The sequence below is a fragment of the Battus philenor genome, unplaced genomic scaffold (genome assembly GCF_028537555.1).
Source record: "Battus philenor isolate CCGP_79_NKW_IND1 unplaced genomic scaffold, ilBatPhil1.0.hap1 SCAF_3, whole genome shotgun sequence".
NCBI lineage: Eukaryota > Metazoa > Arthropoda > Insecta > Lepidoptera > Papilionidae > Battus > Battus philenor.
Genome location: NW_027181693.1, coordinates 8,827,809 through 8,844,840, shown reverse-complemented (window position 1 = coordinate 8,844,840; position 17,032 = coordinate 8,827,809). Strand labels below are relative to the sequence as shown.

Below are 17,032 nucleotides of genomic sequence, written 5' to 3'. Positions count from 1 at the left end.
TGATTCGTCTAATTGAATTTATACGAAGTAACAACAATTTCCCATCAATAGTCTCAACTAAGTGTTTTTAAAATCTTTACAAGCATTGAAAAAATAAAAAAATATTTATTGCGTGCCATATTACTTAAAAGTAATACATAAATAGCATATCATAAAGGTGACGGTACATAAAAATCACACAGAGGTTTTCTGTTTAAGGATTTATAAAACTGTACTTAAAATTTTACTATTTATAAACTAATACCAATATTTTTTCAATAAAAGTCAAAATTATTAACTATAAATTGTTTAAAAACTAAGGTAAGACTTTGTCCTAAAATTAAGAAAATGAAATATTCAGTTATTTACGACAGTTCACGTCATAGTCGTCGTTAACAGTAGATGTTTAAAATAAAGACATACAGATGTCACGTATAAGTTTTAGATTTGAGTTTCTATTGACCTCAGTCGTTGGAGGTTGTCGAATTTTACATTAATGACATTGCAGCTCATCACTATTGTCTCCGCAATCATCATGACCGTCACATCGTGAATGTCGCGGGATACAGCGTTTATTTAAACAACGTATTTCATGAGCATTACACGCTCCCTCACACCCATTTGGCTCATCGCTGCCGTCGCGACAGTCCGCTAAACCGTCACAAAATCGAGAGGAAATAATACACTGCCCGTTGGTGCACGTGAATTGATCTTCTGGACACTCTGTAAATATTTTTTATTTTATTATTCATAGGAAAAAATCACAAAGCAATTTATGTAATTTAAAGTAAGTTACTTTAAATTACATAAATACACAACAACATATTTCTTAAAGTCTGCATTTATGTAAAGATATAATGTACGGAAAAAATAGGAAAAGACATTGCTTTGAAGACTTCAAGATATAAAGATCACAGTATGAAACGAAACCACAAGCTGCATTACGTTTAATATAACTTGTATATGTAGTGTGTTACTCCACGTCATTAGTAAAGAATTGCTTATTGGCAATCCGCAATAACAACTAATTTTGAATCGATAATTTATTAAATTTTCTTATTAATATGACCGCTGTTTATAAGGGTAAAGAAATTATATTGTTTGTATCATTGATAATTTTCGTGTTTTTATTTCTAAATATTTTTTATTTATCCATATATATAAAATGAGCGATAACAATTGTAAGTGTAAGTAATTAAAAATTACATTTATATGTGCCTATTTTTTTTAAAAGGTGACCCCAAGTCGCGGGTAAGCGAGAACAATCAACGTAAAAGCAAAAAAAATGCATCCGTAGCTTGCAAATGTCAAATGCATCCTCACTTCGTTTTGGCAAAGCAATCAGATAAATTGTTCATTAACGTGTACGTATTAAGTTTGTCCCGCAAATATAGTACAGCAATATAACTTCTAATCAATGAACCGCAACAATTCGGCTCAAATATTTTGCTATAAAATATTATTGTCAAATTAACAAAACCCGAGAGGAACTGGCGTAGGAAGGCCCGTTAGGTCTCAATGAGCGCGTTCGTAACCTAGTTTCGAGAGTTGCTGAACGGTATAAGTACGATTTACATTCATTTCTAGGTCGAAAGAAAAATATGTTTTAAGACTAAATTAGATTATGCTCTTATGCGATACTGATAACAACATTTAAAATTTAGTATAGCACAAATTAATAATCAACCGATTAATAATTTTTAAGACCCCGGAGGAATTGTTTCTTCATCTTTTATCGATTCACTTTACACGAGTTACGTAGAACTGTGGATGCAAGGTATTGTTTATGCACACACGACTTCTTAATTTATCACAATAAGTTCTGTCGTGTTAATTTTTTCAACTGTTATTAATGGAATAATAATGTTTTATTAGTATTAGCCAATCGGTATTTTTATGAAATCACAAATATATACAAACCTGAAGTGCAATTAATTTCATCAAAACCGTCCCAACAATCAATGGCTCCATCACAAAGCTTTGTGTTCGAAAAACAAGATATAGATTGTCCGCAACGAAACTGCTTAGTTAAATCACAACCTGCAAGATAAAAATACTCGTCAATATGAAACAAAAGATGTAGAAATTTTAATATTCAGAATTGGAAAATTTGGAACAAAACAAAATCTTAAAGAAAATAAAATGAAAGTAAGTTTACTTTAAATGAAATTATTTGAATTATAATAATTTTAAATAACTTCTTTCTGTATAAATTGCTGAATTGGTTTTTGTAGACGCTAAAGCTGTCTTTTGTTTTTTTTTTTTTAAATAAAAACCTTGTATTAAATTTTGATTAAGGCGCGACTTTTCATTATTTAATTAATAATTTTATACGTAAAAAACATGTATGAATGTTACCACAATGCATTTCATCGGAGCGGTCGTAGCATTGAATAGAGCCGTCGCAACGGGCATCAGCTGATACACAGAAACCGTTCTTGCAGCGATATTCATGTGGAGAACAAGTGACAAGTGTTAATAAGCGGCAGACACGAACATTGCGGGCCTTGTCTACTAAATGGCAGGCTTCGGTTTCTAAAGCACATAATCCACCGCAACCTGAAAGCAACATTTCAAGCTATAATAATTCTAAACTACTGAGCATAGACCTTGAGGTAATTTAGTTATAATATGATGTATTGGCCTGAGCCGTACTTGTCGAGCGTCTTTAAAGCAATGTTACTTATTAGGAAGTTAGCGTATTCGACGCTCTAACTCTCAAACCCTCGGACTTTGTAAAAGACAGTACAATAAAAGTATAGATCCAGACGACAAAAAAAAAAATAAAACAATCTCGAGATTTAGAATCACATAATATTTATCTGTTTGAACATGTAATAATAATTATTTTTTACAGAAATGTCATTGGACATTGCAATTGTCAATTGTCACTGATTAGTTTTTCATGCCGTAGTAGAAAATCATAGAAAATTATGACTCTTCATAGTTGTGGCGGCTGGGGCCTTAAGGAGTAGTGGCCACCGACCAACATGTATAGGACGTCCACCTACAAGTTGGACAAACAACCTTGTTGAGCTCGTCAGAAGACGCTGGATGCAAGCCGCTGTCTACGGCTCCTATTGGATGCCTACGAGGGAGGTCTAAGTCAAGCAGTGGACAACATACAGCCGAAATGATGATAATGACGATGGTAATTGCAAACTTTATAAAAAAACTTCTGCGAATGTTATTATGAAAATAAGTATGTTAAAGCTTAGTACCTGTGGGGTCGTTGAGATCTGCTGCTCTTTTACATACCGACGTTCCGCTGCTTTCTTCTAACATACATACTTCGTTTTCTTGGCACGCGCAAAATGTTGTTAACACATTTTTACTACTTAGATCATCTTTCTTTATAGTTGGAGGATTTGTTTTCCCTTCTCTGGGATATGTCTTAATATTTTTTCGTATTTTTGTTATGATGTTAGAAATATGAGATAAATTTTTTCTAGAACTAGTATATGGTTTTAGCGTCGTTACTTCTTTGTCTGGTGCCATTACAGTAGTGGTCAAAGGCAACTCTGAATAAAAACTAGCAGTCGCTGAAGTAGTATTATCCAAGTCTATATTAGTGATTGGCACAGTGTTTGTACTTACATTATCGGTATCCTCTGTTATACTAAATGATGTAAAATTCACTAAAATTAAACTTATAATAACTATTGCTACAATCATTATGCTTATTGAGCACACTTGTATTCGTTTTTTTTTTACACTTTCAGTGAAAGTAAAATCGTCAACACAACCAATGCCTTTCAGGCTTTTTCTCAATCTTTCTTGGCCTTGAGTAGAAGAACGTGTGTCGTATGAAGTACATCTAAATTTGTGTCGAAAATTAGAATCGATTTCTTGAGATATGGTAGAGATACGTTGTATTCTATTTAAATTTATATTTTCATCGCCATTAAAATTATTTCTGATTAGGCTATCATCATCACAACACGTTATTTTATCTATGTTATTAAATCTTAAATCATCTTTTTTTAAAGCAAATTTTTCACCTGGAGTAGAACAATTATTCGGAAAAAACGTTCCATTAAGAGATTTTACTTCGTAGTTTCTTATTTTTTCCCTACAAATAGTGCAATATTTGGTAATTTTATTATCATTAATTGGTGCATTTATTATTGTTTTTCTTAAATTACTATTTGACCAAAGATGAGTGCAATACAATGATTTTAAATTACAATTAGAGGTCTCAGTTATCTCACTAGTCGTAGACAAATTGTTTTCACAATTGTTCGATAATGACATTTTGATTTCAATAGAGAAATTGTCATCTCGTCGACATAGTAAACACTTTCTGAAACATCTGAAAAAGAGAGACACCATTTACAATTCAAAGATTATAATGGTCATTATTTTTTTAACGAGTAAAAATAGCGAATATGCAGGTATCAAACAATTAGAAATTTTATCTTAGGTATCAAAATTGAACACTTCGAGATATTTTAAAAATGAGTATTATGATGCGTTCTCATAAACATTATGATGATTATGATTGTCGCAACAAAAGAAATGTTTATAATGTAAAATATTGAGCTCATTATTTACAAGTTATCGTAGATAGTACTGTTAGTGTATATTTTTGCTAATGTGGTATGTTTTTGCTAATGTTAATGCATATAATATTATTCTATATTTTAATTGACCTGTTGTGTCTCTGTTTAAAAATACGTACACATTCATTGAAAACGAGGAAAAGCCTTTATTTTTTGTAATAGAAGCGCTATTTTACCTTCAATAAAATATATTAGTTATCATTTATTTCACTTTTAACGTAAAAGTGTATCTCTGTTTTAACGTAAGGCATATTTATTTAAATTCGCCTTAAACTTTTGAATATACAAACTGGTTCATTGATCGCGCGGTACCAATGAAATACGAAAGTTTAAAATTTTGTATCGTTGTATACGCAGAATAGTACTATATATTGTATAAACATTATGTCATAAATATTGTTTGTATTAATTTTGTAATTTACACACATAACTGTTTTATCATCAATTAAGATCACATTAGTGAGAAAAGAGCACTACGTAGAGTTTGATGTATATTATATTATATGTTGTTATTTTCACTTTCTCCTTATTTAGTTATATATATATATATATATATATATATATATATGTATGTATGTATGTATATATATATACTTATCTCCGTGCTTACGCTAGAAACTTGGGAACGACTTTACCGATTTTGTAATTGGTTTAAAAGTGTGGAAAAAAAATTGTGAAGAAATTTGACAAATTTTCTAAAATATAATGATTATTGAAAGATTATTGGACAGTTTGCTTTGAAATTTCCGCAGCGTTTCCAGCTGCGTCGGTCAGTTATTAAGTAAAGATTACAAAATATATTTATTTCCCATTTCGCCTATAAATAAAACAGACTGGAATGTGTTAGATTAATTATTCTTCTCAATAAGAATGCAAGTAATTAATAACTTCCGGCAGTACAAAATCTGTTGGGAAAATTAAAATTTCTTGATAAAGGATAGTACTCGACAGTCAGAAACTATTACTATATTTGTCAACAAAATAATTACCCTTTCTCATATCGAAAACATTAAATTAAATTAAATTAAATTGTAATTAAAGATTTATTTTTTAATGTAAATTATTTTTTTATTTTTGATGGATAACACAAAAAAGTAAAAAATTGCATTAAAAATAATAATTTATTCAATAAAATTTTATTCGCCTAGCGCAGAAGTCTATCTTTCCTAAAATGTAGTAGTAATGATGTAGTGTAAGCATTGTGCGAAAAATTTGAAAAGATTTTGAAGTCAATTTTCTTGTTTCCAAATAAACGTCACTAATATTTTCTCGTTAAAAATTAGCTATATGTATTTATATGAAATGGCCTGCAAAAATGATGATAATTATTCGTTTCCTTGTTACAAACTCTAAATAAATTATTTATTTAGTTGATCATTGAATACATATTATATAATTATAAGTACTTAGTACTATTAAATAGGAAGTGGAAGATTGTGTGTATAGTGAGATAAAACTTACTTGTGATGATGAAGCTACATAAACGCACACCTTTTTTTAAATATATTGGTATGTGGTCTCTGTGTGCTCCGAGTACTGTTCAACCGCTTGTCGAGTATAGACTGCGGTTGCTGTTGACAACTTCTAAACAACTTTCCACCAACACCAGCACCCCGTAACCAATGAACGAAAGAGACGAATTGAACACATATGACTGTTAGTAGAAAGGGATGTATTAACGGGGTTGGCTACGTACGACTCGGTAGCGGCCAAGGCCTGTGCTCAGCCAAGAGTAACACGCGGTACGTTTTTATGTATCCAACTGAATGGCCAGCTGTTGGTTGAAGAACCCTCATAAACCTAATAAGTGTCGAACAGCAGGTTGAAAGCACATGACTATAATTACATCGTAAGTAACTGAATCATCATGCCGTAATCTATTCCGTAAATACATCGCGACGTTTACCCAATTTTTTAAACATTAATATTGGTTTTAGAAATTATTCGAGAATACATCTTCATAATGTAATCTAAAAATGAATTTCTTTACACTTTATTGTTAAACATAGAAGTACATAATTTAATAACGTGTCATTCGCATGTTTATTAGACGTATCGTAATATATTGACATGAAAATGATACAATGACATTCTTAAGCAACTCGTAATTCCATGGTAAATTAATGCTGCGTTAATTATTTAATATATATTTAACATAAATGTATATAATATATATGATAAATTAAAAACTATAAAATCTTAATCACTTTAGTAATAAGTTCATAGATCTTAAAGCAGGTGAATTTTCAGCAAAATAGTAAAATAAAGGATTTTTATGTTTCTGCAACAGAACAATGCAAAGGGAACGGCTATTTTCATATATATTTTATACTCTATTTCGACTCTTGCAAAATGAATCGCATAACGATTCTTACTTGATTCCATTTTAAATATTTCTTTATCATTAGTTACTATTTTATAGTTAAAATTTAACCACAGAAGTTTTTTAAAGCAATTTTGCACTCCAATAGACCTTTAATTAAATTATTTATATATAATGCACTGTGCAGTTTGAATGAATAATTACGTCTGTTAAAAATAATTTATAATTACGAGAAGGACAACAATGTAATCTTAAAAACAGCAACGTTAATATCTAACGTTTAAAGAGTTTATTTTATGTAATTAAAGGTCATTAAACTGTTTGATTCAAATAATTTTTTGATCGAATTATATGTAAAATAGATTTTAATAACAAATAGCATAAATTTCTTAATTCTATGTTCAGTGTTAAATTTTATTACCATCTAAATCTTAATTGTCAAATTAATAGACTCAACGCTGTCTTTAATTTGTCTGTTTTAATTGGTCCTCTATGAGTTTTATTAGTCGTCGTATTATGGGGGCAGAGGAGCTGTAAAAATTTTCCTTGAGCTCTATAATTATAGTGGACAGTATTTTTAAAATGAACTGAGAATAGGTTAACTCAAGACATGCTTTCTAGAAATAATTCTGGTATTATGACGACAATAATCAAATTAAATTCCTTTTGTTTTAATAAATTGAATCGTTTTCTACAAAATTTTACGGCTTCTTTTCTGTCATTGATTTTAATTAAATTAATTAATACGAGTAACGAGTTTGATACCGATACTTACAATAAGAAATATTATATTACACCAGTAAATAAATAAATTTATATTTTTTCCTTTGAGTATCCAATTTAACTTGATTTGTATTGAATGAAAAAAGGTAAAAAATAGTTATAAAAATAACTAAAATGTTTATTTTATTTAATATGGATCATTGGTATGTACCAGTACAAATGAATATCAAAAAATTCAGGACTAATTCTGATTTTCATGACAGGCTACCGCAACATGCGCTAGGTTAATAATAAAATAAATTGAAAATAAAAATTAGGTCAACAATAAATCTATTTACCTTAATCTAATTGGAAAAGTTAGTAAGTAATTAACTATTTATTAATTTAAATACGTTTAAATGAAAATAATCAATTTGTTTGGTTTGTGATTTTTGTACAATGAATGTTAGTGTAGAACATGAGGTTTCCCAGTGGATTTAACAGAGTCCAATTCACCTGCGAAGTGTTGGGCTATATTGTGGATTGCGGAGCCGGTGTGCGTGCATGCGGCGGTGACAGCGTCTCGATGCAGGCGCCGAGTGGCATCAGGTGCGCGGCCGGCCGCGGACGCTGCCTGCGACACGCGACCGCGCGGTGGCACAACTCTCACTGCGCGCGCCGTGTGCGGTTGTCGCGACTCGCCTCTCAACACCTCTCGCCCGCGATTCGCCCAGCTCGCCACACACCTCAGTGTTCAGTAACATAGCCGCCGGTGTGCGCGTAACCAACTGCATTTCGCTCGAAATTAGTATGTGAATACGATATTTTTTTGTTTGTTTTATACCAAAACGAGTGAAATGTTGCTGTTCGCTAACTAATCGTTACTACGTGCGTTTACTTCATTTCATACTTGGACATAACTTCATGAGGAACTGGTCGTTTTTGCTTTGTACAGGTGAGCTTAATGTTTTTGAATGTTAGTCGTGCTTAAATAATTGCGGGTGATATTCGCAATATCACAATTTGGGATAGAATAAAGACGTTTTTAGCAAGTTTTAATTAGACTGTTTTGCGCTCATATAGTATTATTTTCTTAAAAGAAGAATTCGCGTACATCATTCATTAAAATAGACGGCCTACTTCCTATCAGACGAGTCGAGTAAATACTGTGTCACTGTGTTGGTCATAGGTTGTGAGGTGTCCAATACGACAAACGTAGTTTTAATCTATCTAACTAAAGTAGGATTATAGAATGAATACATAAATGATATACCATCACGTAACATCGGTATGCAGAATGTACGTATCTAATTTCTAAGTTTTCTTTCTTACAGATAAAACTAGTTTCTACATCAGCACGAAATTACTTTTAATTGAATTTATATTCTGCTATTGGCAACTATAAATTACAATAAATTAATAATATGTAATAATCCACATCGCAAAACTATAAGATTTTAAACAATTTAAAAAATAATAATATGTAAATATCTACAAATCGGCATTGTCTTAAAAACAATAAAAATCATAAATTAATTTTACAATTAATAGCAAGCGTTTTTAATATTTGCAATTTTTAAAACGATCCTCTTGGAGATTGAGACAATAAAGAAAATATTGTGAAAATGGAATCGGGAAGTCAAGAAAGTTTTTTTATTTATTTAACTGGCCAAAAAAATTTAAGTATTTTTTTTGTGTAGACCTTTGTTACCCCAGTTTCAATCAATATCAGGCCAGAATTTTAATCACGTTACTCTCTTTTGCATAAAAAGTCTGGATCTGTGAAGTGTCATTTGAAGAAGTTAATAAAAAGTTTAATAATATGACTTAATAATATTTTTTTTAATGAAATTTTGGAATGTTTCCGAACCGAAGCGTTGAGGTAACATATCAACACATATAACAACCTATCTATAGGTTTAATAAATAGTATTATAGCTTTTCCTACATTGAAAATAGCTACATTATTATGTAAACGAATTTGAAAAATATCCCTAGGTCGTAAATAAAATGTTTTGTATTTGTGTTTTGTGGTGGTCTATGAGGATGCCATATTAAAATTAAAACCCTTCATTATAAATAAAGATTAAAAGAAAAATTTATTTAATTTGCTACTGTGTCGTAAAGGTTCCGCTTTTTTTGGCATAACTTCCTAAATATGCAGTTATATAAAAAGACTAAAAATATATATAGCTCAGTGGAGTTGCTTACATTGTTGATCAATAAAAAATAAAGTTAAAAATCTAACAAAGGCTATTTACCTTAAACCCAAGAAATTATACATGATACTTTTTTTACAAGCTGCAGTAGTTATTGAGGCACACATTTATTTTATATGCGTGGAAACGAAAACTTATGTTTCTCTTTACTCTGCCAAATAATTTATCTTTGCAATCTTTTTAAAATATAATTCAGGTTAATAAATTTTTTTTTAAATTAACGTTATTAGGTCCTGAAAACTTTTAAAGTAAAGGGAAACTGCCGCGGAGGACATCTTTGATGCATGGTGATACTCTATGGTGGAGTGCTACTATTTCGATTATTCCACTTCAAAAGTAATAAGAAGGATGAACATTTGTCTGTATTGAAAATATCCTACAAAGGAAGCTAGCTATCTAGCGCGGACCCAGTTTTAGTAACCGTTCTTAAGAGCAATACGTCTACGAACTTCTGGTGGGTACGGACAAAAGTTCCTGCTCTTGTTATGGCTTTTATTGAGTAACATCGAATACACAACAGAAAAAAAATTCTTTCAAACTACCAAACAGCCTATGTATGTAATATTATATATCTTTAGTAGTTACTTCACCTATTAATTAATGGTTTATTTTTCTTAAATTTAAAGGTGCATAAAATTTGTTCACTATTTAAATCGAAGGATCAATCGGACGATAAACTATTTCTTATTGAAAGCATCTAGAGTACATACTTTTACATACAAGGAAATGTAATTTTTTCTATTTGCTATAGAAATGTTAATGAATCGACAGTACACGAAACATCGTAAATTTTATTTTGATTTTTATTAAGATGTACTTTTGAAACTACAACCCGTTCGTCTATTAATTTATTAAAACATTATTCTATTTGTTCACTAGTTATTTTAAATTTTAAATGTTTAAATAATAACAAATGTGGTTGAAACCTTTTACTTAAATATATTATATTTCAAAGTTTTGGTTAATTAAGTTAATGATTAGCGGTTAGTACCTATGCGGTATTAAGAATAGATTCTACGTCAATTACATATAGATATTTATTTGTGATGGGGATGATGGAAATTATTATTTAAAAAGATATTTGATTGTTCAGAACTCTTTTTTGTTTACGAGTTACCCTCGAACGAAAACGCAATCGTTAGTATGCGTAGTCGTATAAATATCGTCTAGAGAGAGCGTATTCAACTGGCAAAGTCGGCGTCATTCGGCACTCTTGGCTTTGTAATGAAAAAGTGAAACCGATGAGTGTATGTAACCCATCTTCTGATACTTATAATGTGTTTAATATTAAACAAATTCTTCCTCCCCTTTTTACGTAAAAAACATTCTGTTTATTTTCAAGACTAGGTTGATTAATGGCTTATGATTTTAAAATTGACAAAACGGAATAAAAGGGTTAATCAATCTGTTATTTAAAATTAGACGTATATTGTCATTGTTACTACTTGCTCATCTGCTTTTTTTCTGATACTGATTAATATTTCATCACACTTTGAATAAGCGCGCCTTAATTTTGTCATTGTTTTATCTTGCCATAGCTAAGAGCATGTTATATAAGAAAAAATAATTTAGAAAACTTAAGTAAATGTAAATTTTAACAGTTTGACAAATTTCTACCAAGTTTGTGAGGAAATTTTTGTGCAATTTTGAATCGAATATTATGTATGGACTAATCCAAAATAGGTCGGTTGTTCCTATGCTAAATTAATTAAACATTTATTGTTTTTTTTTTTCTATAGAAACTCCTTTGAATAAAGTAGTAAAGAATTTATACAGGTGGCTCTGATTCATCTTAACTGACGCATAACTTCTCCGTCAGTGCCAGTAAGTTGGAAATTTCCATGAATTTTCTACTTCTTTTATACCCGCATGCATTCCACACGATAAAGGCGAGCTTAAACCTATTATGACTTCGTAAAGCGATGGAGTGTAATATGTCTGTTTATATCGAAAAAAAAAAGAAGTATAAGCATAGGTTGTAAGAACGTTGGCTTAAGTTTTACCAGATGACCTTTTTGGTTTTTACTCTGTAGTCAATATCTAAGCACAAAAAATCTCTACCGTTTAATGTTACAGTTTAGATCGGGATTTACAATGATCAAGTGACTAAGTGAACTACCGGCGTAACTGAACGTTCAATCCTTGATGATGTTTATTCCATAAACATGTACCTGTTTTGGTGCTATTTTAAATGATAAAATAGTATCAGATTACATCTTAACCAAAAAACCTTCATATTTTTAATATAATTTCCCGGTCTATTAAGCTGATTATCGATAACAAGTAATCATTAAATTAGTAACTCTTTTATAAACAAACTGCGTACGCTGTAATAATACATTGCCATGTAATGTTTCTGAATAAATTTATGATGATTATTAAATTAATAATTGGAATAATAAATGGAAAATTCCAATTACAGTGTGAAGGGCTCTCTCTTAGATAGAATAATAATGATTGAGAAATTAACTGCTCGACCACTGTTTTCATTAAAAAAACCGCGAGTCAATTGTGAGATCGCAGCATCAGAGTGCGTTTAGAACCATGCTCGCTTTGAGTTAAAGGATTCAATTATTTGATGTTCTCTCCAAGTATTCTTCTCATGACGTACATAAAGTCACTATATATATATTCCTACCTTGATAACAATAATAATAAATGAATATATAAACAATAAATTGTTTTTATGCCCCACAATACTATTTTCAAGGCAACTTCATCCATTATATTATTGGCATAGGCATTTAAATCTGGTGTTTAAATCCTTTTTGTAACTTTATAAAATTTCTACTAGAACATGACTTATGTGCGACATGTTTTTATAAGCTAACTCTATTTTTTTTGGTAATTTAAAACTGTTTTGAATATATTCGAATAGCAAAATGAATTAGTTACGTATATTCATTTATCAAAGAAATATACCAGTTATTGTATGAAACACGTCAAGTTATTATATATAAGTTAATATATGTGTAATCTGTCACACCAACACAAAACTTTATACTCAATACATACATTGTGGAATTGTTAAAAGTTATTATACATTTTAATGTAATATAGAACCAAGTCATGTCCCGGAAACTTTCTTTGGTTGTACGAAAGAGGTTAACGGTGAATTGCAACGTGGATAGACTGCAAATTGATGTGCACGATATTATTTATATTGGGAGCGTATAAAATGGTAACCAGGTTACATGCGACGTATATTGACCTAATTAAAAACAGTCAATATTTCCACAAATGATCAACAAATCAAGTTTTAAACTATCCTTTATAGATACTTAACATACTTTAAATATACATAAAAGAAACAAATTTATAACCAAGTTTTATCTTTAACCGCCTTGTTTCGCTTTGTTATACTTAATCGGATAGTTAAGCTAAAATAATAATTTTTGTTACATCTAATAGATGTATGATTGCTGTAAAACGAACATTTTTAAAGCAATCGATCTGCTCAATAAGGTCAAGAAGGCAAGCTAAATGTTTTATAAGTTTCATAATGATAATTTGTTAACTAATGACATTGACCAATGTATTTTTAATGTAATTTAAAATCAACACTGATTCTTTATAAACTATGTTGGTTGTTCTAAATACATGCTTATTGTGGAATTTTTTATGCTTAAGTTATGCAGTAGAGTACAGTTTTTATGGAATATATTTCATATCTAACCAACAGCAACTACACTGCCCAATATCCGATAATAAAAATATTTATAAAATTTCCTCGTATGTTTATATGTGTATGCAAAGTAAATGATTTCAAGATCATTAAACCATAATACATAACGTAATTATGTACTACCTACAAGGGCTTCTTATACAACGTTACATCAGAAGTCCGACAGTAAAAATGAAAGCGTGCCGAAGGTCAAACGATTATTTCATAGTCAGCAGAGTCCATTGCTATGTACATTTATAATAATTAACTTAAATAGATATTTTAAAAACAACAACAATTTAGTTTTAAAGAGTGAACAGGATTTATCGATCCTGCTTTAAAATTATATTAAAATGTTTAATAATTATCACTTAATACTAATTTTTCTATAAGCATTCTGTCTTTATTTTCGTTTATAGATAAAAATAAGTTCATAAAAATTAAATCCTAAAAAGGAAATAAATATTCTTACTACATTATGTGTAATGAAAGCGAGGTAATTAGACATTACTATTTACAATTTAAATATGTACGTACTTGCAAATGCGCTTTAGAGGGATAATAGTTAAAAATGATTTTGTCTCTTTAATGTCTACATCATTATCGTCATTAAAGTCGTCATGGATGAAAGAAACCATAAAATTTTCTTATACTTAGAATCTTATTATTTAACTGAATGGAGTTTTCAACACTTTCAATAACCAACATTAGTTACATATTATCTATTTTATCTTTGGCTAAATAAAATGTTATTACGATTTTTGACCTCGTTTTTTTACATGTATAATCAATAGTTCATAGATATAAATAAATTTAGTATTATTTTATTGCGAAATTAAATCTACAAATGGTTATTTGTTTTCCTCGACCTTATTTGTCGAAGGCCAATTTAAACACATTGCGCTACACAGCATCTATATTTGTTTAAACGTATTTTCAGAAATCAATTTTAAAACATTGTTTTAATAAACAAATAATAGACATCATTATACTAGTAAGTTACAATTTCTCTTAAATTATTTACATCAATTTAAATGGTCATTAAACTTAAATTGAGCAACAGTTAATTTTATTATTTGATCGACAAGAAAATGCCTTTAGTGACTTTTTAATAGCTCTAATTAAAACATTTTAAACTTTAATAAAAATGCGATGAAATCTTTAAGAGCGAAATTATTAAAACATATGCAAGTAATAATTTATGTATTTGTTTATTTTTAATTTATTTTCTGCATGCATAAACGCGCTAAAGTATAAGTCTTATAGAAAACAATTTGACACGAAACGTCGTAAGGTAAACAGGAACAATCAACTTAACTGCAATATAAAACCGAAAAAGATTTTTCTAATACTCATTTAATATATTTTTTAATTATTATCATTTTTCGGCGAATACAATTTATTAATGATTTTTTTGCAACGTGCATTGTACAAATTAAAATTGGGAGAAAGGCATAAAAACATTTTTTTTCTATACAAACGCACAAACACAAAGTTAACTAAAACATCTGTTTGAAAAAAAATGCAGAAAGGCGTGATAGGTTATAAAATATTTATTAATAAAGTGGAGTACCACAAAGCAATTCCATGAAAATATTATCACATTATTGAAGTCCTCCAGTATATTAATTAAAAAAAATATTCGTTGTTTTTATGGTATTAAGACAAAATAAATAGTGTTTACTTAAGCAGCTCAAAAGAGTTTAAACAATTTATTTTGTACTTTTGAATTCTTAGGGCTTGTTTAAAATACGAAACATGACAGAGCAGTTAATTATACAACGACATAGAAAATTTAGAAGTATCTTAACTAGTCTAGGAAGTTGTACCATAATTAAAACTTCTAAAGGTATCTGAAAAACAGTTAAAATATACAGCAAAGCGTTTCTGTTACACAATTGTTCAACTTTTTTTATACTCAAAGCCTATTAGACCGTTTTATGAAGTTGACTGACAAAGGATCAGAAGATGCGCGTGCAAATTCTTTGTTCTTGCTACTGCGATCTACGTTTTATACCCGCCGTCAAAGTTGCGTGTTACACACCAACTTCCAACAACCCATAATTATATTAGTCAGAGTATCAAACAGTATGAAACCGATAACAATAGCATATGTGAAAGACTTGATGAAACTCTTTGTTGAATATAATGATATATCAAAATGTTGATTTCAATAACATCGCGAGACAGTAATCTTAATGATACCTTAAATAGTGGTTTTTAATTGTCCGTTCGTTTAATTTTAATTAAATAACCGGCAAATTTGCTTAATCGTTAAACTGCAATATATATATTAGAGATTTGTCACAAAAATTATCTCTTATTTAAAAGTCAAGTGAAACATAAAAAAGAAATATTATAACAAAAAGTTCATTTAGTAAAAATAAATGTATTCGGTTCTTTGCTTTCAAGTACATTGATAAAGCTTCATATTTTTAACATTACAATAGTAATAGAATTTCTTAAGGGACTACTGTCGTAAATATATTTTTAATATTAATATTTAGGATAAAAAATAAGTTACATTAATTATATATTGATTTATAAATTACTAATTCAAATATTGATTCATAATTGACGAATATAGATTTTATTCCATTTATGTCGGTAGGAACAAATAAAAATAATCCTTCATTAAAGAATTTACTTCTAAAATTTATTTGTTTTAGAGGTCAGTTTTCTTTTATCGGTCTTGGGGCCGCTAGGGTCAATTATCGTCTGATTCTCTGTATGCATCATACTATTGTAATTGTGATCAAAGCAAGCTCTACTCCTATCAAGAGTATTAATTGTGACGCACGTACCACCGTACCGGATTAACACTTATGTTAAACGAAAAAGTGAATAAAAAGTTTTCGTAATCTACCATTAAAAAAAACAGGGGTGAAATTTAGGTGTCTAGTAAGTACGAATTTGTTCGTGTTCGAATAAATCATCGTAAGTTACAACTTTTAGTACTTTAATGGAAAATAACATATATAATAATACTCAGAAAAATAAAAGAAAACAAACAACACAAGACAGATCAATTCCGCAGTAAACTCTATTACGTATATTATTTCGCTTCTTAAATACTATTTATCTTACCTTTATTGTATATTTTCAACAAAAGCCGACCCGAGAACATGAACAAATTTCAGTTTTCTCAGTAATATTTATATATATATACTCGAATAATCTTGATTTTTGGCTCCACATAAACAATTTATAAATAGGCAACGTTACACTATTCGGACATTGAATAACAAATGAGTAAAATTATTTCAAGTCCACCAGACTCACACTACCTAACCGCCAACATAACGTATCTAAAGCAATTAAGATTATAAATACCCCCGAATCCATGTTTGTGTTACATTTAAATAAAACCATCAGATGAATATGCTTATGACGTATTTTTTTATTTTAATACTTGTAATATGTAATAACAACTATAAGAACTTCACTTTGCGCAACAACAAACTTTTTCATTACGTATTGGATTCTTGTATTTAAATATAAAGTAAGAAGCTTAAAAAGTGAATTAAGCATGTTGAAGTTTAATGCTATAATACCATTTGAAAATATGGAAGCTGCTAAAGAA

General features: G+C 29.5%; 2 protein-coding genes across 7 annotated transcripts in view; one reads left to right on the top strand and one right to left on the bottom strand.

Annotated features, from left to right (window-relative positions):
- Nucleotides 1-51: 51 nt before the first annotated feature.
- Nucleotides 52-16,613, bottom strand: LOC137926571 (uncharacterized). Of its 2 annotated transcripts, XM_068770224.1 has the most exons (6): nucleotides 16,537-16,613; nucleotides 8,083-8,354; nucleotides 3,201-4,291; nucleotides 2,338-2,538; nucleotides 1,900-2,019; nucleotides 52-702 (listed from the first exon to the last, which is right to left on the bottom strand). In XM_068770224.1, the coding sequence occupies exons 2-6, from the start codon at nucleotides 8,130-8,132 to the stop codon at nucleotides 473-475; spliced, it is 1,692 nt and encodes a 563-aa protein (XP_068626325.1). In that variant the 5' UTR covers nucleotides 8,133-8,354; nucleotides 16,537-16,613; the 3' UTR covers nucleotides 52-472. The 2 variants fall into 2 exon arrangements, with proteins under 2 accessions (XP_068626325.1, XP_068626326.1); XM_068770225.1 differs by lacking the exon at nucleotides 8,083-8,354 and having other exon boundaries at nucleotides 16,537-16,604.
- The window catches only part of LOC137926570 (sphingomyelin phosphodiesterase), a 23,585-nt gene continuing 14,777 nt past the window's right edge, over nucleotides 8,225-17,032 (top strand). For 2 of the 5 annotated variants that reach the window (XR_011107715.1, XM_068770218.1), the window contains exon 1: nucleotides 8,225-8,521. The gene's annotated coding sequence lies outside the window, so the exon portion shown is untranslated. The other 3 variants (XR_011107714.1, XM_068770221.1, XM_068770222.1) reach the window with 3 other exon arrangements.

Excerpts from the sequence above, each read along its gene's own strand:
- LOC137926571 (XM_068770224.1), bottom strand. The coding sequence starts at position 8,132 with ATGCACGCACACCGGCTCCGCAATCCACAATATAGCCCAACACTTCGC. Across the intron at positions 2,539-3,200 it reads AGATCTCAACGACCCCACAG|GTTGCGGTGGATTATGTGCT; the intron begins GTACTAAGCTTT and ends TGTTGCTTTCAG. Across the intron at positions 703-1,899 it reads TGAAATTAATTGCACTTCAG|AGTGTCCAGAAGATCAATTC; the intron begins GTTTGTATATAT and ends AAATATTTACAG.